The following is a 20,676-nucleotide window of genomic DNA, read 5'->3' on the forward strand; positions in this document are numbered from 1 at the left end:
TTCAAGTAACAGTAACTCTAAAGAAATTTATGATTTCCCTTACATTTTTGTTTATTTATTTATTTATTTTTCAGGGAATGAAAAATTAAAAAAAAAAAAAATAGAGGTTGATAGAAATGGAGTTTAAGTACTGAAATGTCAGTATGGGTCTTAAGGCCCCTTCAAATGATGCTCCTTTGCTTGATCTGGACCTTCACCACCACCCCCCCCCCCCCCCCATATCAGCAGATTAACTTTGTGTGCAAGTCTATGTCTGTCTTATTCATTCTGTTCCCTTGTGTAATTACGTTACTCTACAAAAGGAGAGTTTGACTATGAAAAAATAACACATTGCTCAGTGTGTCTTGTTTTGTTTTGTTTTGTTTTGTGTTCCACAAAAACCTCAAAACAGGACAAGTTTCCAGTCTTGGATTTTGGCAGGGCTTCACTGAGTCCCTTGGCCTGAACCCACTCTAGTCTTGACCACCCATCTGCCGACAGCCAACCCTCTGATATGATGCTGCAACCAATACAGTTTGCTGTTGGGATGGTAATCCTGAGGCGTTGAGCTTTATCTTGTCTTCACCAGATACAGCATTGTGTTTATCTGGCATTCATGCCTAGTTTTTTAAATGTCCTGTAGTCGTGTAGCAGTAGTCATTAGGTTTAGCCGCATAAACAAAAGAAACTATATTGCATACCATAGTTGTGGAATGCATATGGCCCTTGAGAGCCTTCAGTTTTTAAACACTTTGACCAAAACATGTTGAACTATCTGTGTCCTTACACAGGTCCCTCTCATAAGTTTGCCTGAAGGTCTCTGAATTTCATGGCTTAGTATTCATTCTGTGAACTGTGGGACATTTTATTGAAAGGTGTCCCCCAATTGTTTTAACTGGAACCCAGTGATGTTTAAAGGAATCGCTATGTAGCTAATTTTCATTTCAAACATGCGTAAATGAGGTGTATCTTCAGAGTGTCATTGCCATATCAATTGAGTTTTGTTCTGTTTTGTTCAGTTCTGTTTTTGGTAACTCATGCCCTGCTAACACTAGCTCAAAGCACATGCATGAGCATGGGGGTGAAAGTGTTTCCATTGATTGATAGCTGGTGGCAATCAAACATTAAGAAGAGTTAACAAAGCTCCTTTGCTGGGAGGAAGACTTATAGCACTTGTCATCATGGATCTTAATGTTCCAGGTTTAAAAGTAATTTAAAGCAAACATTCATATGTTTGTTATGCCTCAAGGACACACACACTGTGCTGGTGGTGAGAAATGATAAGCAAACACTTAATATGAAAGGTTTACCTTCAGAGTACCTTCAAGTAAAGGAGTACGATCTAAAGCCATGATGCGTAAACATCCCTGCACCCTGTGTGTGTTTAAGAGACGTTGAGTGTGTGGCATGAGGCCTTTTGTCAGCAGTGGGCTGAGGAACACAAAGACAGAGGCTGGATGGTGAGGACTCTGCTCTCCAGAGAGACACCAGTTCAGAGGTCAATATTGGCTCTTTTGAGAACAGTGTGTGAGTGGGTGAAGGGTGTTAGTGTGTGTCGTGCCTATTTATGCATAAACGCCTATGTGTGAGCATGTGTATGTGTCTGCATGCTATGGGTGGGGACACACACGGCGCAAAATGGATCCCAGTGGACAGGCATTTTCAGGACAGGTCCCTGTGGACAGGAAGAGTAGAAGGGACGGAGATGATGATGAGGGTTTGGTGGCCGATGGCCGATGGGGTCCAGCAGGGATGGAGCAGCCTGCTAATGAAGAGCCATCTGAGGCCTCCATTCACCTTGAACATGGGCCACTGCAGCTGCCCTGACCTTGGCTTTGATCCACAAAGATGCTTGACCCCCACCATTCCCCCAGAGCTACCCCACTACCATCTGGACAGGATGCATGCATATGTATGCATACGTGCACACACCCACAGATACATATGCATGTACACGTAGGCTGACTCATACACACGCACATATGCTTTCACAGGTTTGACCTTGTTGGATTCTGTCACGTACAGGATTTATTTATTTATTTATTCATTCATAATGATGTTTGAGCATAATCGGCTTGTTTGTTTGTGTACCAGTGCTTGGGTTTTGGATACACACCTACCCTCAGACACCACATGCCACACATAAGTCAAAACCTTTATCAACTTTAGTGACAAAGGAAGGAGAGGGCAAGCAGGGGACAGGCTGGGGAAGGGCTGTTATCCACTGAAACACTGTAATGTGGAAGTTAATAGAATGGATTTGTGTTTTTATCTTTATAGATAATAGCCCTTCAGTCACCCTTGTACCTCCATAACTGTAACCTCAATGTCTCTATATGTCCCCTGTCTGCTTGTCTTTCGTTATCTCAGATCTGGGATGGGGTTTTTTTTTTAGTTTTTTGTTCTCATTACTATCCCAATGGTTGCCACGCTCCGTAGACATTACATTGGTTTCACTGTCTTCTCCCTAATAGGAATGTAGCCACTTGGAACGTTGGGGTTCCTTGGAAATTCCCAAAGTGGCGCAACACACTGCCCTCCCATACACTGGCTTGTATTGCTTGTCGGCCCAGTTCAGCTGTAAATGACAGTTATGTCACGGGTGACTTAAGTTGCAGTCCATCTGTGGAAATGTAGACCTGTCTGCATTTTTCTTTTTCTATATTTCATCCCTAACATTATGAGTTTTTTTATGACATAAATGTAGTGCACCATTAAGCAACACAGTAATACAGTTCATCAGAAGAGCTTTGAACAACTCATACCATTTTCATGAAGTATACCATTTTTTGTTTTCTTTCCGGAGAACTTTTGTCACAAACATGAAGCTTAGCTGGGCAGTCATCATGGGGCCTATTTTCATTGTTGTTGTTTTTTTTTAAAAAAAAAAAAAAACCTGAAAAGTAGGTCAGTGTCAGCAGGTTTGGTGTCCATGACATGGGCACAGCCTTTGCGTCACTGTTCTGGACATGTCCCTTGATTAAGTTACTACATGGAGGCAGCAGCATCTGTGTATATGCAGGGGAACAAGCTGTGCCCATGGCTTAGTAATTAGAGACAAGCAGAAAGATGAGGGAGTGCGAGAGAGAGAGAAGGCGAGATTACCCCTCGCTGTGCATCAGGTCTGATTTCTGTGCAGCAATTTTTTTTTTACCCACAGATAGCATCGTACATTTACTTAAGTGAGCTGATTATGGCTCTCGCTTTCACTCATCTCCAAAATACCTTTTATTAGCCTCCCTACCTTACGCCTGTCTTCCTCCCTGGCAGCCTGTCATATATTTTCTCTTGTCTGTTGATAACTCTGCACTATCTCCCTTCATTTTAGTCTTTGAAGTTTTTTTTTTTCTCACCCACCATAATCCATTTGTCTAACTTGCATGGAGGGCAACGGAAGGAAGTAGTGGAGGAGAGGCGTGTGTCAGAGTCCGAGAGAGCGTCTGCTCCAGCTGGAGTCAATATTTGCTTTAGGAATCTCAATAACAGGCCTCCAGTCATCTGCATCCCTGATAATGGACAGCCATATGGCTCTGTTGACCCACGCTGTGCCGAGCTACTCTTTCTCTCTCCTCGTCCTTCCTTGTCTTTCCCTTGTTGGCTTCCTTCTAACTTCTCTCATTTCTTTTCATCAAGTCCTTTCTCCTGCTATATTTTGTCTTTCACTTATTACCTTTCTCTGCACATTTTGTTCTTTTATAAACATCCGTCCTTTCTATTCTCCATAAAAGCTTGGATATGACCCACCACACAGAGCTGTGACCCAAGTTACCATGGTAGCAGAGATTGGGATGCCCACTCTTTGTCCAATACTGTTTCCAGCAAGTGACAGTGACAGTGACGTTGCATGTCTGGCTATGACAACAGAACAGATATAGAGCTCAAGAGGGAAGTGCTTTTATGTCCTTCATGCCATGCTGTTTAGCATCTCTCTTAAATGTATGCGTTGGAGAGAACAGATACACAGTATGCTAGTTGTTTTTATTTATTTATTTATTTGGTCTTTCCATTTTTCTTTGCCTATTTGTGGTAGGAAATGCGACCTTTTACTTTAATGGATTTCTGGGTGTACTGTCCTGACAAGTGTCCAGATCTTGTGTGTTCATCCAAGAATCTCATTTTCCAACAAAATGCCAAAAAGAATGGCTGAGCAGAGTAGACTTTCCTGTTAGTATTTCTGTTTAAGGAAAATATTTATTTTAACCTGCCCTCTCTAGTTTTTCTAACTTTTACTTGCCATCGTGAAATAATGGTATTCAAGTTTTTGATGTTTAAAACACATGTAACTAGACTATACTAGATTTGCTTAACTGTATTCACTACATCTACACATGTATACAAGCTCTGTCGTCCTCTGTCCTTTGTCTTATTCTGCCCCCTGTCCATCTCTGTCTGTCCCTGTGAGCAGCTTGGCCATGGTACCCTCTGGTGCCTCCCGGCTCAGGTGCCCGTCACCCCCGCTTTGCCACGGTTCTCTCAAAGCCATTGGTCATGGCTGCCTTGGCCCCTGCTGTGGCGGCATGTGCCCACAGCAGGCCCCCTGCCCAGTCACTGTCTCGTCCTATCTATCTAACCCAGACCAGAGCCTCTCGGCCCAGTCTAGCCTATCTCAGCTTAGCCTGGTTCAGCTTTGGCGTCAGCAGCAGGCCAGTGCCACTCCACCCTGGCAGCTGTAATGAGATGAGGGGGGGAGGGAGCCCTCTGTGTCGAGAGACTAGTGTTGTGTGTTTGTGAGAGTGAGAAGGCATTTGTTTGTCAAGTAATTTGTTGGGTGTTGTCTGTCAAGGAAAATGGCCTCCACACGCAGCCGTGAGAATAATCAGACTCGCTGTTAAACATACATGCACAGTTAAATCTGAAAAGTGCTTGCTATCATTATGCCATCTTATAGACCTTTTTACTCCAATAGATTCCCACACCATATTTTATCCAGCACTTGCTTCCATTCCACAACAGACATAGCACGATATATGTATGATAATGATATGATAATGGCCATCAGAATGTTTTCCTCCCTCACCCGGCAGCCATTTTGCAGGCTTATTTATTTATTTATTAATCTGAGCTTTCCCTTTTCAAATACGGCCATCCATCCTGCATGCTGGCTGCCCAGGCTCCAGTCACTGCTTGTCACTCTGAATTTCAAATGGCTCCAATTTTCCCCCTGATGGCACGGAGAAGTGGCAGGCAGCACATCGGGGAGGGTGGTCCTAGACATGCTGCCTGCAGCAGGGGTTCTATTAGAGAGAAGAGAGGTGGGAGAGGAGAGGTTTGGAGCATCACGCCAGTAGTGATGTATTCTTTCTTTTTTTATGATTATTTTGGAGACTGCTTTCTCATTTGGGGATGTGTGGCATGACTGATTGTTCCATCTTTGCTTCTGGCTGGGCTGCTGATGGTGGAGCTGCCCTGCCCGGTAAAGCTGCCTCTTGCTCTCCTAGCTCACTCTCACAGTAAATGTATGCAGTGCGGCAGTGAAAAAATGTGATTTGTTGTGACTGTTGCTATGACTTCCTAACTGATAAATTGCGCTATGTACAGATGGATGTTTTAATTCTGAAATGTGATTATTTTGTGAGTATTAGGTTGAGCTACATTCGAAGGCTAACCATACCTTGTTTTTCTTGTCCAATCTGCCATTATGTTTTGTTCCTTAATGAGTTCTAAACAGCTACGAGGAACGGGCTCTCTACCTGGAGGCCATTGTTCAGAACCACAGAGAAGTTATGACCTTCGAGGACTTTGCCTCGCAGGTCTTCTCCCCCTCTCCTGGCTATCCGATGAGTGGGACAGGTGAGAAACAAACCACACTTCACTTTCTGTCTGTCTCTCCATCCCACTGTGGCTTCATTGCATTTGTGCATTTTCTCTCTTTTCTTTCCCTCTCCTTCATCGTCTCTTTTCTTGCCCCCTGTTTTTTTGTCTGTCTCTCCTCCTCCACCACACCTGTTTGCCCCAGTCGCCTCCTCCACCCCCCACCCCCGTTCTGTCCACTCTTCTTCCACGCCTACGCTCGCTGATGAATATCAAACGGCTGGCCCGGCTCTTCACGCCATCCGACCGACTTCAAACAATCTGCTTTCTCCACTTCCTCAAGCCCCACTCACGCTACTTTGTTCATCTGTTCTTGTTTCAAACTGCATCCTTCCATGCAATTACTTTCCTATGAATATAAGCAGCCTTGTTAAATGGCAGTTGCAGAGTACAAGTTTGTGTGTGTGCGTACATGTGCCTTCATGAGCTCTTTCGTCGACACTTAAGAAATCCAAGCCACAAACAGCAGCTCGCGGATGTCAGCACAGCACTCTAATCAGACCATGATGAATAGAATGGAAAACGTGTCTTATCTTGTTCTTCCTACTTGTACCAGCTCTGATCGATCTGCAACAGCACTGAAATCAATACGGGATTGCACTTTTCCACTCTATTGGATCCCGACACACGTTCTGTTTTGACAAGAAAAGCAATCCACAATACCACACCATCTTGTCATTTTCAAAACTGTCAGTGCTTATAAGTTTTAAGGATTGGCTTAAAGTGTATGTAATGTTTTTATCCTCTATGTTGGCATGTGAGAATTAAATGTCTGGATTTTCTAGACTGTGTGTCCATGTAGGACTTCAGATTCTCAGACAGAAGGTGTGATATTCAGGCTGTTGAAGGCAGGCAGGATGTGGGCAGCCACATTACCATACTCTTTGCGCATCTCTCCTCCAGAGGTGTAAAACCTACCCAGACTGACCTGTACTCACATCCGCTCATCCCCAGCAGCAAACCAGCTTAAAAGGAAGGACAGGAAAAAAGTGGATACTGAAACAGTGGAATTTAGAGGAGGGAGAGAAAAAAGAGAGAGAAAGAAAATCTGTCTGAACTTGCTGAGCATTTCAGTCTTTGTGGCTGGACAGAGAGAAAGGTTAGAAAGGTTAGCCAGAATAATGTTTCACAGTGTATGCTGTGGCTAATGTGAGAGACCATAACATAATGAAGTCTGTAAGGCTGCTGTGTCGCCCTCACTGCTACAGAAACTCGTTCTGAACGGCAATTTGTATTTCTCTGGAATATATGTGCGTAAATAGATTAATAAGAGGGTGTGTGTGTGTGTGTGTGTGTGTTTGTTTGTGTGTGTGTGTGTGTGTGTGAGAGAGAGAGAGTGTGTCCATTCATATTTTGTCCAGCACTCACTCACACCACACATTTTCTTGTAGATTAACCATTATAACAGGGCTGGTGAAGAGGGAATTTTAACCTCTGTTCACCTCACTCGTCCACCTCTGAGTTTCCAAACTTATTGATGGATTTTAGTAAAATAAACATAAAATTGTGGACAACATCTGGCATGCATTTTACACAGAACACTAAGAAATATATATATATACAGTATAGATATAAAAATTATAATTACAAATTATATATAAAATTCCTTTAATAGTGAATGTTATGGTATTTGTCCTTCAAGAAATGACTTATTCTTACCAGGTGTGTTTATAAATTGACAGCTGCTCTGTAGCTAGAATAGTTTTGCTTTGTTCAAAACCATAGTCATGATGTATTTAACGCTTTAGGCCACATATGTAATGCATTTCCGTGTCCTTTATTGTTATGGTCTATCATGCCTGATCGTCTGTCCCGTTAAGCACATAGCTTCAATGTAGCAGTGATGGCTGGCTGACACTGCTCCTCATTCTCACCCTTCAGAAATGTGCTACTGCCCATCCATGCCTCGGGTGTACGTGTGTGTGCGCCTGTGTGTATGTGTGTTGTTGTATGTCAGTTTGTCCTCCCATATGTCTGTCCTTTCCATCGTGCTCTGGCTCCCATTGCTGCCACTAACATGTCATCCATGCTCCATGACAGCGTGCAGGCGTTGGCCGGGGATGGTATGGGACACGGAGTACCCCTGGGCCAAACTGGACTGTAAGATTCTGGCTGCTTCCTCCACATTTGGCATGACGCCCTTCCCCAGCCCACCAACATCCATCCGTTCGTTCATTTAGGTCTCTGTGAAGCCCACCATCATCAAATACACGAGGGTTGTGCTTGATTTAGCCCTTTTGCACTGGCAAAGCAGGTCTCGAATTCTAGTACAGATTCTGCGTGCTGAGGGCTAAATGAAGCGCTCCTGCACTAATTCACCAGCGTTGCTGTAAAGCACCGGACCCTTGGCCCTCTCCTGTCATCTGTTAACCTTGTTGACTTGTTAGTATTTTCCACAGTCTCGTTCTCCATGATCCTGAATGCAACCTCCCCCTCATCCTGCAACTTCACTCCAGCCAGTCATGGCTTCCTGCATGAGCTAGTCAATCTGTAATACACACTCCGTTCACAGTGCTCTGCCCTTGCTGTGTCACACCTGTGCTGCTTGGCTCAGCTTTTATTCTTTTGCTTTTTGTTCATCGTCTAAACTTTTTTCAAAATGAGTAACAGCAAACTAGAAGGCAGTACTTGTCTCAAGTGGATAAAATGACTTAAAAGCTCCCATAGCCCTCTGATGCACACCAACATCTTTTACTTTTCTCACCCTAAGCCCCCCCTGAAAGTAACACTGCTGGTAAATGTTTCTCAGCCTGCTGTTGCCATGTAACCTGCCCACCATTCATGCTTTGGATTTCAAAATTGTTTTTGAAAGATTTGAAAACTGTGAATTGGACTGATTTATCAGGGACCATCAGACAATATGGCCTCGAGGTTTCTTCAGAAAAATGGCACTTGTTTCCTAACTCCTCACACAAGTCATTTAACCTCATCTGACTTTTTGAAACCCTCCAGTGACAACTAACCTCAACGCCACACAAGCTGTCTGAATATCCATGCAAATTGCTGACTTTTCAGCAGCGTTGTGTTGTGTTCTGCTGCAGTGTGGTATGGTGTGTGTCTGTGTGTCCACTTCTCTCTCACATGATGCTCTGTTTTTCCCTTTTAGATTAAAAAAAAATAAAATCTTAAAGGTCCAAGGTAAGCCCCGAGTCAGACCGGAAGATTGTTTCCGTTCAGCGGACTACCTACCCTTCACTCGTACACTCATCCTGGCTGCCCTCCAATCTCGCTCCTTCTTTTTTTCATTCGGTACTAACCACGCTTTACTGACCAAGTGCTCTCACAAAGGGAAGGGGACAGAGAAACCAGGCTGTTTATTTGGGGGGTGTCCTACTGTTTAGGCCTGGCTGGTAATTGAAAGTGATGTACGGTGGGCACAATTAGCACCTGACTAAGTAGCAGCATGAACAATATGGCTACACTTCTGGCCCTCGCTTCTGCATGTGGCGCGCCTTTATCTCTTCCCCCAGCAAACACTTTTCTCTTTTCTTGCTTTCCTTTTTTCCCCAATCCCTCCACCCCCCTCATTTCCTCCTGTTGGAGTGTGCCTGTTTGCCTGGGGCAGACTCTGAGAGTAACACCTGCCGCACTGGAAGACGTCTTTGTCATCTAAAGCCTTGTTTGAACTGCTGCAGAGGGGACCAATGGAATAGCAGGGCCATTTAAAGACTTTCTTTGTTTTCTTTCTCTCTCAGTCTCTCCCTTCTTCTTTCCGTCTGAAATTAACCTCACCGTAAGACAGTTTGGGCTGAGTAAGGAGAGGAAATGCTGGGATATGATGACGATAGTAATGACACATTAGCTTCTTCCGGCCACGGGTTATTTTTTTACTCTTGACTTACTATGAAAATTAATTCTTACATAAGGTCATGCAGTGAAGAACATCATTTAGGATCTGATGCAACCACAGTTATTAAGTGCCACAGTGGGAGTGATGACTATTTAGTGCAGCATGTTTTAATGGCTGCTGAACGAAAAGGAAAGTCTGTTTAGTGAGTGGTGAACCGTACCACACTATTGTCTGCGTATATTAGCTTTAATAGGTGGTAGCCTTCCTCCTGTCTGTCTTATGTCTTCACAGCAGATGCAGCTGGAGTTTAGTTTTTTAAAATAAAGTGTTTACTGTAGGAATGAGTAGAAGAATACGGGAATGCAGGATTTGCCCTGTCCATAAGGCCAGCCCACATTTTTAGCCAAGCCCATCCCTTTTCTATATTCATATGCAGATTTGAGAATGCATGTTTGTACCCCCCCCCCCATCCCACCTCCCCTCTAGCTCTTCACAATACACACACACACACACACACAGCGTTTCATCCAAAGCCCAGCCCTCCTCTCCCGGAGAGCCACGGCCCTGGATGCTGCTGGTGTCCACTGAGCTGCTGAGTGTCTGTTACTCCAGCCATCTGCCATTCCTTTTAGCTGCTGCAACTTGAGATGCCTCCGAAAAAAATGGCAGGAAATAAAAGGATGGGAAAGAAAATAGGGAACCAGATGCCATCTCGACAAAGCAGGAAAGTTGTTTAAACTCGACTCGGGTCGGGAGGGGAGGGGGCTTTGCAGTTTGGGATGGTCAGGGGCAAACGCAAGGAAGTCAGGGGAGTGTCAACAATACTTGATTGTCTCCAGCAGCTTTTGATGCCCACCTCCCAGCTTCTTACTATTTGCCATCCTGTAATCATGGATGTTAAGGTTTTTTCCCTTTTTTTTTTTTTGAAAAAGGACAATGTTTGACAATGGGAAGTCTCCGCATGTTCACAACAAGAGCATAATGTGTAATTTTATTTTCATTCAAAGCATTCTGCTGTCACACTGCGAATTGAATACTTGTTACTTTTTTTTTTTGCCCATAGCTACAAAGGTTACCTCTCATTTTTATATCCTATAAACATCTGGAAAAACAGTTTTGGGAAGAAAGGCAGCCTCTTTTTTAACAAGCTTTGCTCATTGCCAGCATGTGACAAAGGCATGTAATTTCTGAAACATTTCATTTGCTTCCACAAATCTTTATTCCAATGGCTTAACAGGTCGAGCAAACTCAAATCTTTGTTATTTTTTCCATAGTTTGCATTGTAAGTTTTGAGAATGTTGGTGAAAATCTGATGAACTGGGTAATCTTTGTTGCGGGAGCAGCTACGTGCATGACAAAGCATGCTGGGATAAACGGCAATCACACAAAGCCCAATGAGCACTTGCCATGTCTGACCCGCTCTGTCTGTGTCTCTTTCTGGGCACAAACTCACCCCCCAGGCTCCTTCACCGGCAGTGCAAGCGCCGACGCCGCAAACGCCGCGGGAACCGCAGACTCCGTCGACCAGGTTTCTCCCACGATGCCCCGTGCCACGAAGAACCGAGTTTCCGGAAAACTCCGCCGATCAGCCAGCGCCATAAGCAAATCCTCCAACTGAGCTCTTTGACCCCGTCCCACCCCCACCCGCCCAAGTGCAGCCTTTAATCTTTTCTAGAAGAACCTCACACACCCAGCCATGACTGCAAGAGATTTGTTTGTTTGTTTGTTTGTTTGTTTGCTTGTTTGTTTTGGGGGGGAGGGCACATGTTGTTTCTTTGTTTTATTTCATGTCATATAAACATGTAACTGGAGCATATTGCAATTTTAATTTAAGTGGCAATCATTTTGTTGTGGTGTTTAACTGCTTGATTGAGATGAACGTGTGACTAAGCTATTTACGTTCATCCTGGTGGTTTCAGCTTAAGAATCAGTAACATAGGAAGACTTTACAGAGAAGTCTTAATGCAGCCTGTGATGAAAATGTCATTTTTATTCTCACCTTCTAGTGCAGACAAGATGCACTCAAGAAGAAAGTTCTTACCATAGTGAGGGAATGGGAGACCACTTTACCCTGTTGTTGTATCTCACGCATCTCAACACTTAATGTTATGAAGCACTGAATGACACAGCTGTAAATGGCATCATGCTAAAACCGCACAAGAGATTGGTATCCATTTATAAATATGTCTGCCTTTTTACCTCTTTCTGCACCTGCCACAATCTTTTTGTGTCAAAGATACCACTTCAGTTTGGACCGTGTTGGTGGACCACCTCCCTGCAATGAAAAGGAGCAAAGACTGATGCATGGGGAAAGCCTCCCCAGAATGATTTGTACTCAGTGCACCACTACACAGACTCCACAGTCCCTGCAGTCAGAGGCTTTTTATAGTTTTGAACCCAGAGTGGACAATCAATGACGTCTTTCTAACCTGAGCTGAATAGAATTTTTTTTTTATCTCTCTAATTACCCTTTTTAAATGAATTCCGATGGATTGTGTCTTGATTTGATTTATGCAACTCTGCTGGAATGAGAAAAGACTGCGTTTGTAATTGTTTTCTGATGTCGTTAACATAGGCTCATGTCCGGTAATCGAATAAGTTCCTCCTGTCTCTTTCCTCTGCTATCAGTTTCCCTGTCCTGTGAAGGTAAGACATCGACATTCCAACGTTCCCAACCAACGTTTTGCACTCGCTCTCATTGATTAACTAGCATCGAATGTTTCTCTTTGTTCTTGGATGTAAATTGCTTTAAGTTTTATGTGTTGATGTCTGTTTGCTAGATGTGTATAGGAAGGACTATTTGATTGATGATGAATTATTTTGCTGTCGTGTTGTATTATGTATTCATGTGCTGTTTAGAGGAAAAATACCGCCAGAGCCTCAGGTGAATCTTAACTCCATGCACTGGTGTGTGTGTGTGTGTGTGTGTGTGTGTGTCATCTGTGTGTGAGGGAGCTTCTCACAGTGCCTGTGTAATGTCTGTCCCTTAAGATGCTGTCCCACACCCATCCCTACTCGACATAATCAGATTTCAGTTTCTCTTCTTCATCATCTGAGACAAACCATGGAAACCCTGCACCGTGTCTCCTCGTTAGCAGTCTAAAACAAAGTGTTTTCCTCCCCTACGCCTGTAAAGGTCACTGTCACTGTGCTTCCCACAACAAAACAACAACAACAACAGATGGATTTCGGATAGCAGGGTTCTCTGTTTCGTCTTTATTATAGGTGGTGTGCTGCTCTGTCTTTATCTGTGAATGGACTCAAGTGGCATCGACTCCTCCTCCTTTTCCCATGTTTCTCTCCCCACGTCGCCTCCGGAGGCCACAGGAGGGTTTGGTGGGGGTGAAGGGGTGGGGGTTAGGTGGCGTGCCAGAGCTGAACTCTAACAGTCCTCCTAGCAACAGCCTGGCCGGCGCTCTCACTTCTCCAACCTGCCCGTTCAGGTTGTCATGGTAGCCAGGTGTTCCCCACACACTCACACAAGCACACACAGTGTACACTTGCACCCTCTGAGGGCTCCACCCAAGCTGCAACACTATCCCCATCTGTTGCACTACTATGCCTTACTTTTCCCCTGCTCTCCTGCCATTTTTACTCTTCACATCTTGCTTCCTCTTTTGGTCTGTATGTTCCCCGGAGCAGAAAATGGGGAATCTAAACAGCAGGAGGATTGAAGGATCGTTTTTTGTTTTTTTTTTTCCTTTTTTTTTAAAGAATGTATAGATAGGCCTGGATCACATCTATGGTTTTATTTTCCCCAAAGCCACTTGAAGGAACCCCCCAGGATGCTGATCTAAAGATTGTAGGTTATAGATGAAATAAGCCACTAAAGGTGGCTTAGTTGCTGGAGATATTAGATTGGACCAAGAAAAGAATAGTGTGTCTTATATACGTAAAGAGAAAATGAGCTGGTGTTAGTTCGAGTATGTTCTTGTTGCTTTTCTTCTCGTTTCAGAAGTCCTTGTACACTGTGTCAAATTTGAGGGCCTCCTCGCCTTCTTGATATAAATATATTAATGCCTGTAATATAATCTTTGTATAAGAGAAAGAGGAAAAAAAAGCTTGAAGATTTCATCATTACTTGTCAACATATCAAACTGTTTTTAACAACCGAAGTCCTGCTATCTTTATTAGAAATGTGAAAATTGAAACATTTCATTAAATCGATTTGAAATTCTATGTGTCTGTCATTTTTTTTCCCCTCTCAGCAACATGCCAGCTAATTGTGTAACCTCAGATTTTGTAGAGTAGTGGTTGTGGGTTTTATCTCTGTGTGTGCGTGTGTGTGTGCGCGTGTGTGCTGACATGATGGTGCTGTTACCATGGACTTTCTGACCCTGGCCCTGCAGTGCTAGCAGCAGCACAGCAGCAGCAGGGGTAACCTGACCCTCCTCCATCTGTCTCCCCTGCTGCTCAGCCCTGTTGAGGAGAGGCCAGCATAATGGAGCCTCACCAGGAGGTACAGGTGCAATGGTTGCAGCACCTACTGGTGCCCTGCTTCGCCTGGGTCGCCTAAAAACGCAAGAAAAGCACTTGACCATAATTGGATTGGATCACCAAAACTGTGTGTGAGAAAGGAACCTAATGTTACCTCATTTTCACCCAGCTCAACACTGTCATCATTTACAAGAGAACAGGCAGGGGCTGGATGTCCCAGCCCCTCCGAGGCTGACATTCTGTGATTACTTCCAGATTGTATTATTTCATGTGTTATACTGCTGGCTGCAGTCTATTTTCACATATCTCTGTCTTGATATATTTTCAGAGACCTTAAGGGGGAGTAACACTCATTGAAAAAAGTTTGTGTTATTCCTTTTGGCTTGGACAGCTACAGAGATTAATGAGCAGGAACAATCTAAAAAGAACACTTACAGTCAGGGAGTCATTTTTTTATCTTTATAACAGATTATGGGAGTTTAACCACAATGCTCTGAGCTCAACTCCACGCTGACTGCATGTGTCTGTAAGTCTGAGGTGACACAGTTGGAGGCCACCTGCTAAATTACAGTTGACTTAATGCTTTCCAGGTCAGACATGAAGCCAGCTGAGGCCTGCTGTGTCCTAAATCATGTTAAAACCAACAAGAATCGAGCTGCATGGGTCTTCCGACGCAGACAGATGTTTTACTGCTGCAGAGGTGAGCTGTGATCCACCACCTCTTTGTCCTCCTGTCGTGCCCTGACATGGTATTAAGGAGGGAATTTATGATTAGGCCTTAAGTGCTTCTCTATGGCAGCGAAACGGCGTCAATTGAGCCACAGCAGCAACGATTTACTGCGAATCAGTCTGATAAATCGAAGGCAAAGGTTTGGCCAAGGGGACCTCTGAGGGTTCCTTTTCCTGTTCAGGACGAATAGATAGATTGGCACTATTTAGGAGTGATCCGCTGAGAGAGGATGATGATGATGATGATGATGATGACTGGACGCTGGCATTCTTAGAACTTTTAAGTGTGTGAGATTTTGGTAACCTCATGCGGCCCTCGGACTCTGGGAAGCGGCTTTACCCGCGTAATCGGCCATAAAAACCGGAAGAAAGCTGCTCTGAAAAATCTTTGGGTGGTGATCTAATGTCTTAAATTCTATACTGAGATGAACGGACTCATAAATTAAGTGAAGCGTAAGGGTTTTTAGGACAATATTCCACACGTGGTGTAATACTGATGGATATCTTTTGAGGTTCTAATTGGCGGAGAAGATGATCGTTTAAGTTTGTGTCCTGAAAATAAAGAGTACAGAAATCAGAGGCCTTTTCTACGCGTTTTAATTTCCATGTCATCTCGGCATGATAATATGCGGTGGAAATGATTTGCTTTCCTAAATTGGCGCACATCATGGATGACCAAAGAAAGGATCAGCAAGCGTATTATTTAAAAAAAAACTTTAGTCACTAAACTCAGCAATGTAAGTAATGTAAAATTCCCTGCAGAAAAGTACTGACTTTTGCTTGAGAAATAAAGTTCACTGACGCCGTGTACTTTGTCCACTCTGTCTCAAACAGTGAAACCAGCTTGAGACCTGAGTCCTTTTGAAAATATTTTTATTTCGATAGACAACAACGATATACACATACAATCAAAGCGCTATAAAAGCCAACATTTAAGAAAAATAACTTGTCCTTAAAAAAGATTGCATCTAAGGTAAGAGCTTTACGTTTCCTTTTTCTTTTCTTTTTTTTTTTTTCCTTTTTACAAGAGCTGTGGAGATTGAAGATTAAAACCCGACCCACGACAAATATCACAACTCATACTGTAAATCTGACAAAGGAATAAACAGAAAAAAAAAACAAAAACATTTTGGCTATACGACATGTAAACTGCCAGAACGATTCACAGGAAAAATCACAACAAACACAACAATAAGTTACATAAAATAATTCGAATAAATAAATAAATAAACATATGATGAAAAATATTGCAACAATCTTCAATAATAATAATAACAATAATAATAAAATATGTGCCAGCATTCAAAATTAAAACAGTCTATGTTGACTTTTTTTTAAGGCAGTTATACAGCGGGATTTGGATGTGTATGTAGGCTATGTCGGACTAGGCTTATTTGTATACTAAAGGCATTTGTGGTTCTACTAAACAGAGAATGCTTCACTCACTCTTTTTTCCCCCACCAACACAAAGTTGGTAAGTTCTGTCATTCACAAACTAGCGTAAAGCTACAGTGATACAGCAATCACGGTCGGTGAATTGAAAAGGCTTTGATGAGGAAAAGGATTTCTGAGAATCTTAAGACATTTCTTAGGTCTAGAAGCTATCATTGAACACATGTGCTGTCCTAGAAAAATACCCTTTTAACAGTCAAACTAACGCTTTGTATTCTTTTCTTCTTCTTTTTTTTTTCTTGATAAACTAATTTGAGAAAGAAAATCTCAAAATAGGCCTATGTAGTTCAAATATAGAGAGAAGCATTCAACAATCACTGATTGGCATGGAAAAGACACCTCATTAAACACCACTTAAACATCGAACCGCTCTGCCTTTCATTGGCCTAAAGTTATGGCAGTTAGCATCACGAACTTATTTTTATTCCCCAAAGCCACTTTTTTCTTTCTCTTTTTTGTTTCTTCTTTTGTTATTTTTTTTTTTAATTCTCCCACCCCACCCCAGGAAAGGCACGAGTTTTGTGTTGTCTTTAGCAGGCGGGGCGCACCGGCATTTGGAGCAGGATGACCTGCCTGTTCTCCGAGGGGTGGCACTTGTTTATGTGCCTGGTGAGCCCTGGCGAGCTGTAGAGAGTGGCGGGGCAGTATTTGCACGGGTAAATCTGGGAGGAGTGCATGAGGCGCAGGTGTCTCTCCTGGCCGGCCCTGCTGGTGAAGCTCTCCCCGCACACCGGGCACAGCAGGCAGTCCACCGGGCTCAGATTGAGAGGGCTTTGGTTTGAGGCTTCCTCTGAGGGAGGTGATGATGCTGAGGAGGAGGAGGAGGAGGAGGAGGAGGAGGATACCGAAGCCTGCTCTGCCGGGCGGTCGCTGGTTTGAAACCCGTGCTCCTCCAGCACTTTCTTTTGCAAGGCCTGGTGTCCCATGATGTGTTTTCTTAGGTATGCTTGTCGCTTAAACCTCTTCCCGCAGAACTGGCAGTCATATGAGCCATCTTCAGAGCCCGACTCGGACAGACCTGGACTCGGGGTGTCTCTGTCACTCATGTCTTTGGCTTCGTCGGAGACTGACTTGACACCTAGTGGTGGTATTTTGGCCATTTCAGTTTTGATGCCCTGTGCGGGTGACATCGCCGGTACGCCGGTGGTCCGGGGTTTGTGCCAGCGGCGGTGGGAGGCAAGGTTGGCAGGGCAGCTGAACATCTTATCGCACTCGGGACACCGGTACTCGACCCTGACAATGCGTGAGCACTTGTGCTGAGCCAGAGAGAAGGGATCCGCATACGCCTCCTTGCACAGCTGGCACACAAACTCCCCTAAAGGCTTGTTTCCTCCGGAGGACTGCGCCCTCGGCTTCATCTCCACCGGCCCCTCTTTGATTTTGAGACCAAGCACGGGAGAAGTCGTCACTTCATCTTCAAAGTTGAGTTTTCTAATGGCTTTGGGTTTCTTGGAGGCGGGTTTAGATTTGCGCTCCGTGCCGTCAGCTGCGGGTCTTTTGGTACCGACCCGGTTGCTTGGTGCCGGGAGGCTGCTGGTGGTGCCGCTTCGGCTGCTGTTGCTGGTGCCGATTTTAAGGTCGACCGGGGCGTACATGAGATGGTCCAGACCGGAAAGGGAGGCAGGTGTCGGGAATGACTCGGCAGAAATAGGCGAGCCTAGATTGAAACTTCGCTCAAAATATTCCCTGTCGTGCTCCTTGCTGATGGGCCGGGTGGGGCTGTAGAGGGCTTGGCACACCGTCTCTGGGTTGCCGAACTGTGCCGGCTTCTCCAGTCTTGGTACCGGCGCCTCAGCTGCTGTGAAATCCGGCGATGCTGCGGCTCGGTCCGGACTGGACGCTACGGACATCGGCGGGGAGGGGTCCGCCTGGCACAGCAAGGCAGCTGGGGTGGGTGGCTCCTGGAGGTCATCTTCGTCTGACCGAGTCCTGTAGGAAACATGTGCAGATTTCTTGTTTCTTTTTACCAGGAATCCTTTGGGCATCTTGGCGAGTAACAGCAGAAAGGCACTTCGGGGAGGTGGGTGAAGTCTCGAGTATCCAGGTTTGTTAAAAATATGGCAACACAAGAAGCTTATGGGACTTTATCTCCCCAGTATATCGATCCTTCTGTTGCTGAAATGTTTTCGTCTCCAAGGCATAGCTCCACTCTTTTTATGCCGGAATGATGCTATTGTTCTCGCCCCCCCTGTTACAGCATCCCCGACCAATCGGATGAAACCAAGATCCCAGTGGATTTGATTGTGGGAGGGCTTACAGACTGGGTTTGGCGGATTTCGTTGGAGGATGTGCAGATAGCTTAGCAGATGTACTGGCGGTTTATTACATTAATGTGTGCGCTCAGCCCCTCCCCGACAGAGGCACACGCCGGGACCCTCCTCTTTTTACGGTCTGATGGGCCCCTATACAACTGCACACGTGCCACGGCTTTGTGGCTCTCCTCTGGGGGTCCCGGAGCTGCCAAAAGGAAATGTCCGTCACTGCAACAATCATCACAATTTAGAATTAAGACGGGAACGAGACAAGCTTGGTTAAATACAAACCAAAAGCTCTGTTTTTTCCTTATCTGCTATTTAAGGAGACAATTCATAACCGTGAAAGACATAACTGTAAGACAAACTCTCTTAGTTCAGTGAGTTCAGTGTTTTTCTCTTTTCATACACGTACAGTTCTTTATTTTTCCTTAGCCGTGCTCCAGCCTCTTTTACGCATCACCCATACGCACGTTACGCAGGCTTTTCAACAAACCAAACAAGCCAGGTTTTATAGCCTTTTATTTTATTACGTCTTAAATAAATATTATAGAAGGAGTGTTTTCTTTATTTTAGGGCACGTGTCTGTCTCGGTAGTTTAACTCGACATATAAATCAGACATCTCGCTGCATACATAAGTAATAAGAAGGCCCTCTGGTCTTTGTGCACAATAGCCACGTCTGCCCGTGCTTGGATATCCCTGTCTTTTCTCTCTGTCTAACTCTCTCTCTCTCTCCCACTCTCTCTCTCTCTCTCTCTCTCTCTCTCTCTCTCTCTCTCTCTCTCTCTCTTTCGTTTGAAAGGCAAATTGACCTCTTAACTGTGAAACGGGACTCACGGCCAATCTGGCCCACAGCTAGACGCGTGCTGGGCGGAATCAGTGCTCCAGACAAAGAAGGCCGCAGTGGAGGCTTGTGCTGCAAACTGCTGCAGAGGTATAACTACCAAAAAGCTCAAATGAAGCTGCTGCCGAACTGCTGTTTGCATAAACATGTGCTGTTGTCAGGATGTTAACTGTTGACTGCAAGGCCCATTCAGTTAAGAGAAGCTTTTAAACTTTAAGTTTAAAAGTTGTTTGAGTTAAGTAAAGATGTTGCACGATTAGTTATGCCTTATTAATTTATTAAATCAAAACTCTGTTTAAATCGAGAACTCTGCAGCATCCCGAGTGCCAAATAAAGACATTTTCCAACAACTGTGGCCTGTTTTCTTTACCCTTATGTTATCTGCGCAGGCCTCATATATGGGTCTATTTTTCTGTCTTTCTTTCTTTCTTTTTTTCGTTGTAATGGCTAAATGTAGACTGCAGTGCGCCACTTGGCAGAGAGTGCATTCTTTTTGCTTTCAGTCTGGAGACCAGGGAGGAATTAATCTCCATCGTCGTGCATTGTTCCCCTCATTTGCATAAAGCTGCAGTATGCCCAAGTCAAATAATTACACAATCGGAGCTGAGCCGCAGGCCTGCGCCTTCTTTCAATAGGCCTCTGTGTCCCCGTGCCTTCTCACCTGCCTGAGAGCACACCGTTATTTTGGTTAGAAAGGGTTAAATGACAGATTTGTTGAAAAAAAAAAAAAAAGGTACATAAACAAAATTTTAAAATTTTAAAATAAGGGGACAGAGTTTTAAATTCCCTTGAAAATGCAGCTAAAACTAAGACAACTTTTTTTTAAAGTTTAAACATTAGTTTTTGTATGGGCCGAAAATCTCTTTTGTAAGTGTTTATACGTCACTTAATTTTAGAGCTTCACTGACTCGCTGTTAGTAATTAATACGCGCCCTAAAATGTCGACGTTTTCCAGTCATGTTGCTCAGTCTATCTGCGTTTGCCTCCTTTGCTCACTTACTTGTTCTTTCTGCATCCATTAGTCGTGGTTTGTTGAGACTACAAGCTTTGATGGCATTTTAACGAGTTTCTCTTTCCCCCGTGATAATTTCTGTGGGGCGCGTGGGCCTGTGCGGCTACACCGACGCATGCGCGTGTTTGATCAGTGGCGCGTGCTGCCCTGTTGGACGGGAAGCATAGGCGCCTAATTAGCATACAGCTGCAGCAGGCTCAGCTACACCCTCCCAAACCTTATCGGATGCTATAGGATTTTATATGTTGCTCTCATTTTCCGTTTGCCCATAGTCTACGCTGCCAATGTAATTACTTAGATAATATGATAAAAGTTGGAAATACACGAATAAGTAGGCCTAATGTTGTAAAATACGTTAATGTGATGAT

The 20,676-nt window shown here is 44.2% G+C and overlaps 2 protein-coding genes across 6 annotated transcripts in view; one reads left to right on the forward strand and one right to left on the reverse strand.

The window, feature by feature from the left end:
* ralgapa2 (Ral GTPase activating protein catalytic subunit alpha 2) overlaps positions 1-13,757 on the forward strand; it is an 85,420-nt gene extending 71,663 nt beyond the window's left edge. For 2 of the 5 annotated variants that reach the window (XM_046413864.1, XM_046413861.1), the window contains 2 exons: positions 5,648-5,769; positions 11,041-13,757. In XM_046413864.1, coding sequence (XP_046269820.1) covers positions 5,648-5,769; positions 11,041-11,198 — 280 coding nt within the window. In that variant the 3' untranslated portion in view covers positions 11,199-13,757. The other 3 variants (XM_046413863.1, XM_046413862.1, XM_046413860.1) reach the window with 3 other exon arrangements.
* A 2,875-nt stretch (positions 13,758-16,632) lies between these two features.
* insm1b (insulinoma-associated 1b) lies at positions 16,633-20,434 on the reverse strand. Its single transcript, XM_046413912.1, has 2 exons — positions 20,297-20,434; positions 16,633-18,655 (listed from the first exon to the last, which is right to left on the reverse strand). Exon 2 carries the CDS (start codon positions 18,181-18,183, stop codon positions 16,729-16,731), a length of 1,455 nt encoding a protein of 484 aa, XP_046269868.1. The 5' UTR covers positions 18,184-18,655; positions 20,297-20,434; the 3' UTR covers positions 16,633-16,728.
* Between the last annotated feature and the right edge of the window lie 242 nt (positions 20,435-20,676).

Source organism: Scatophagus argus, chromosome 15 (assembly GCF_020382885.2).
Source record: "Scatophagus argus isolate fScaArg1 chromosome 15, fScaArg1.pri, whole genome shotgun sequence".
NCBI classification, from domain to species: Eukaryota; Metazoa; Chordata; class Actinopteri; family Scatophagidae; genus Scatophagus; species Scatophagus argus.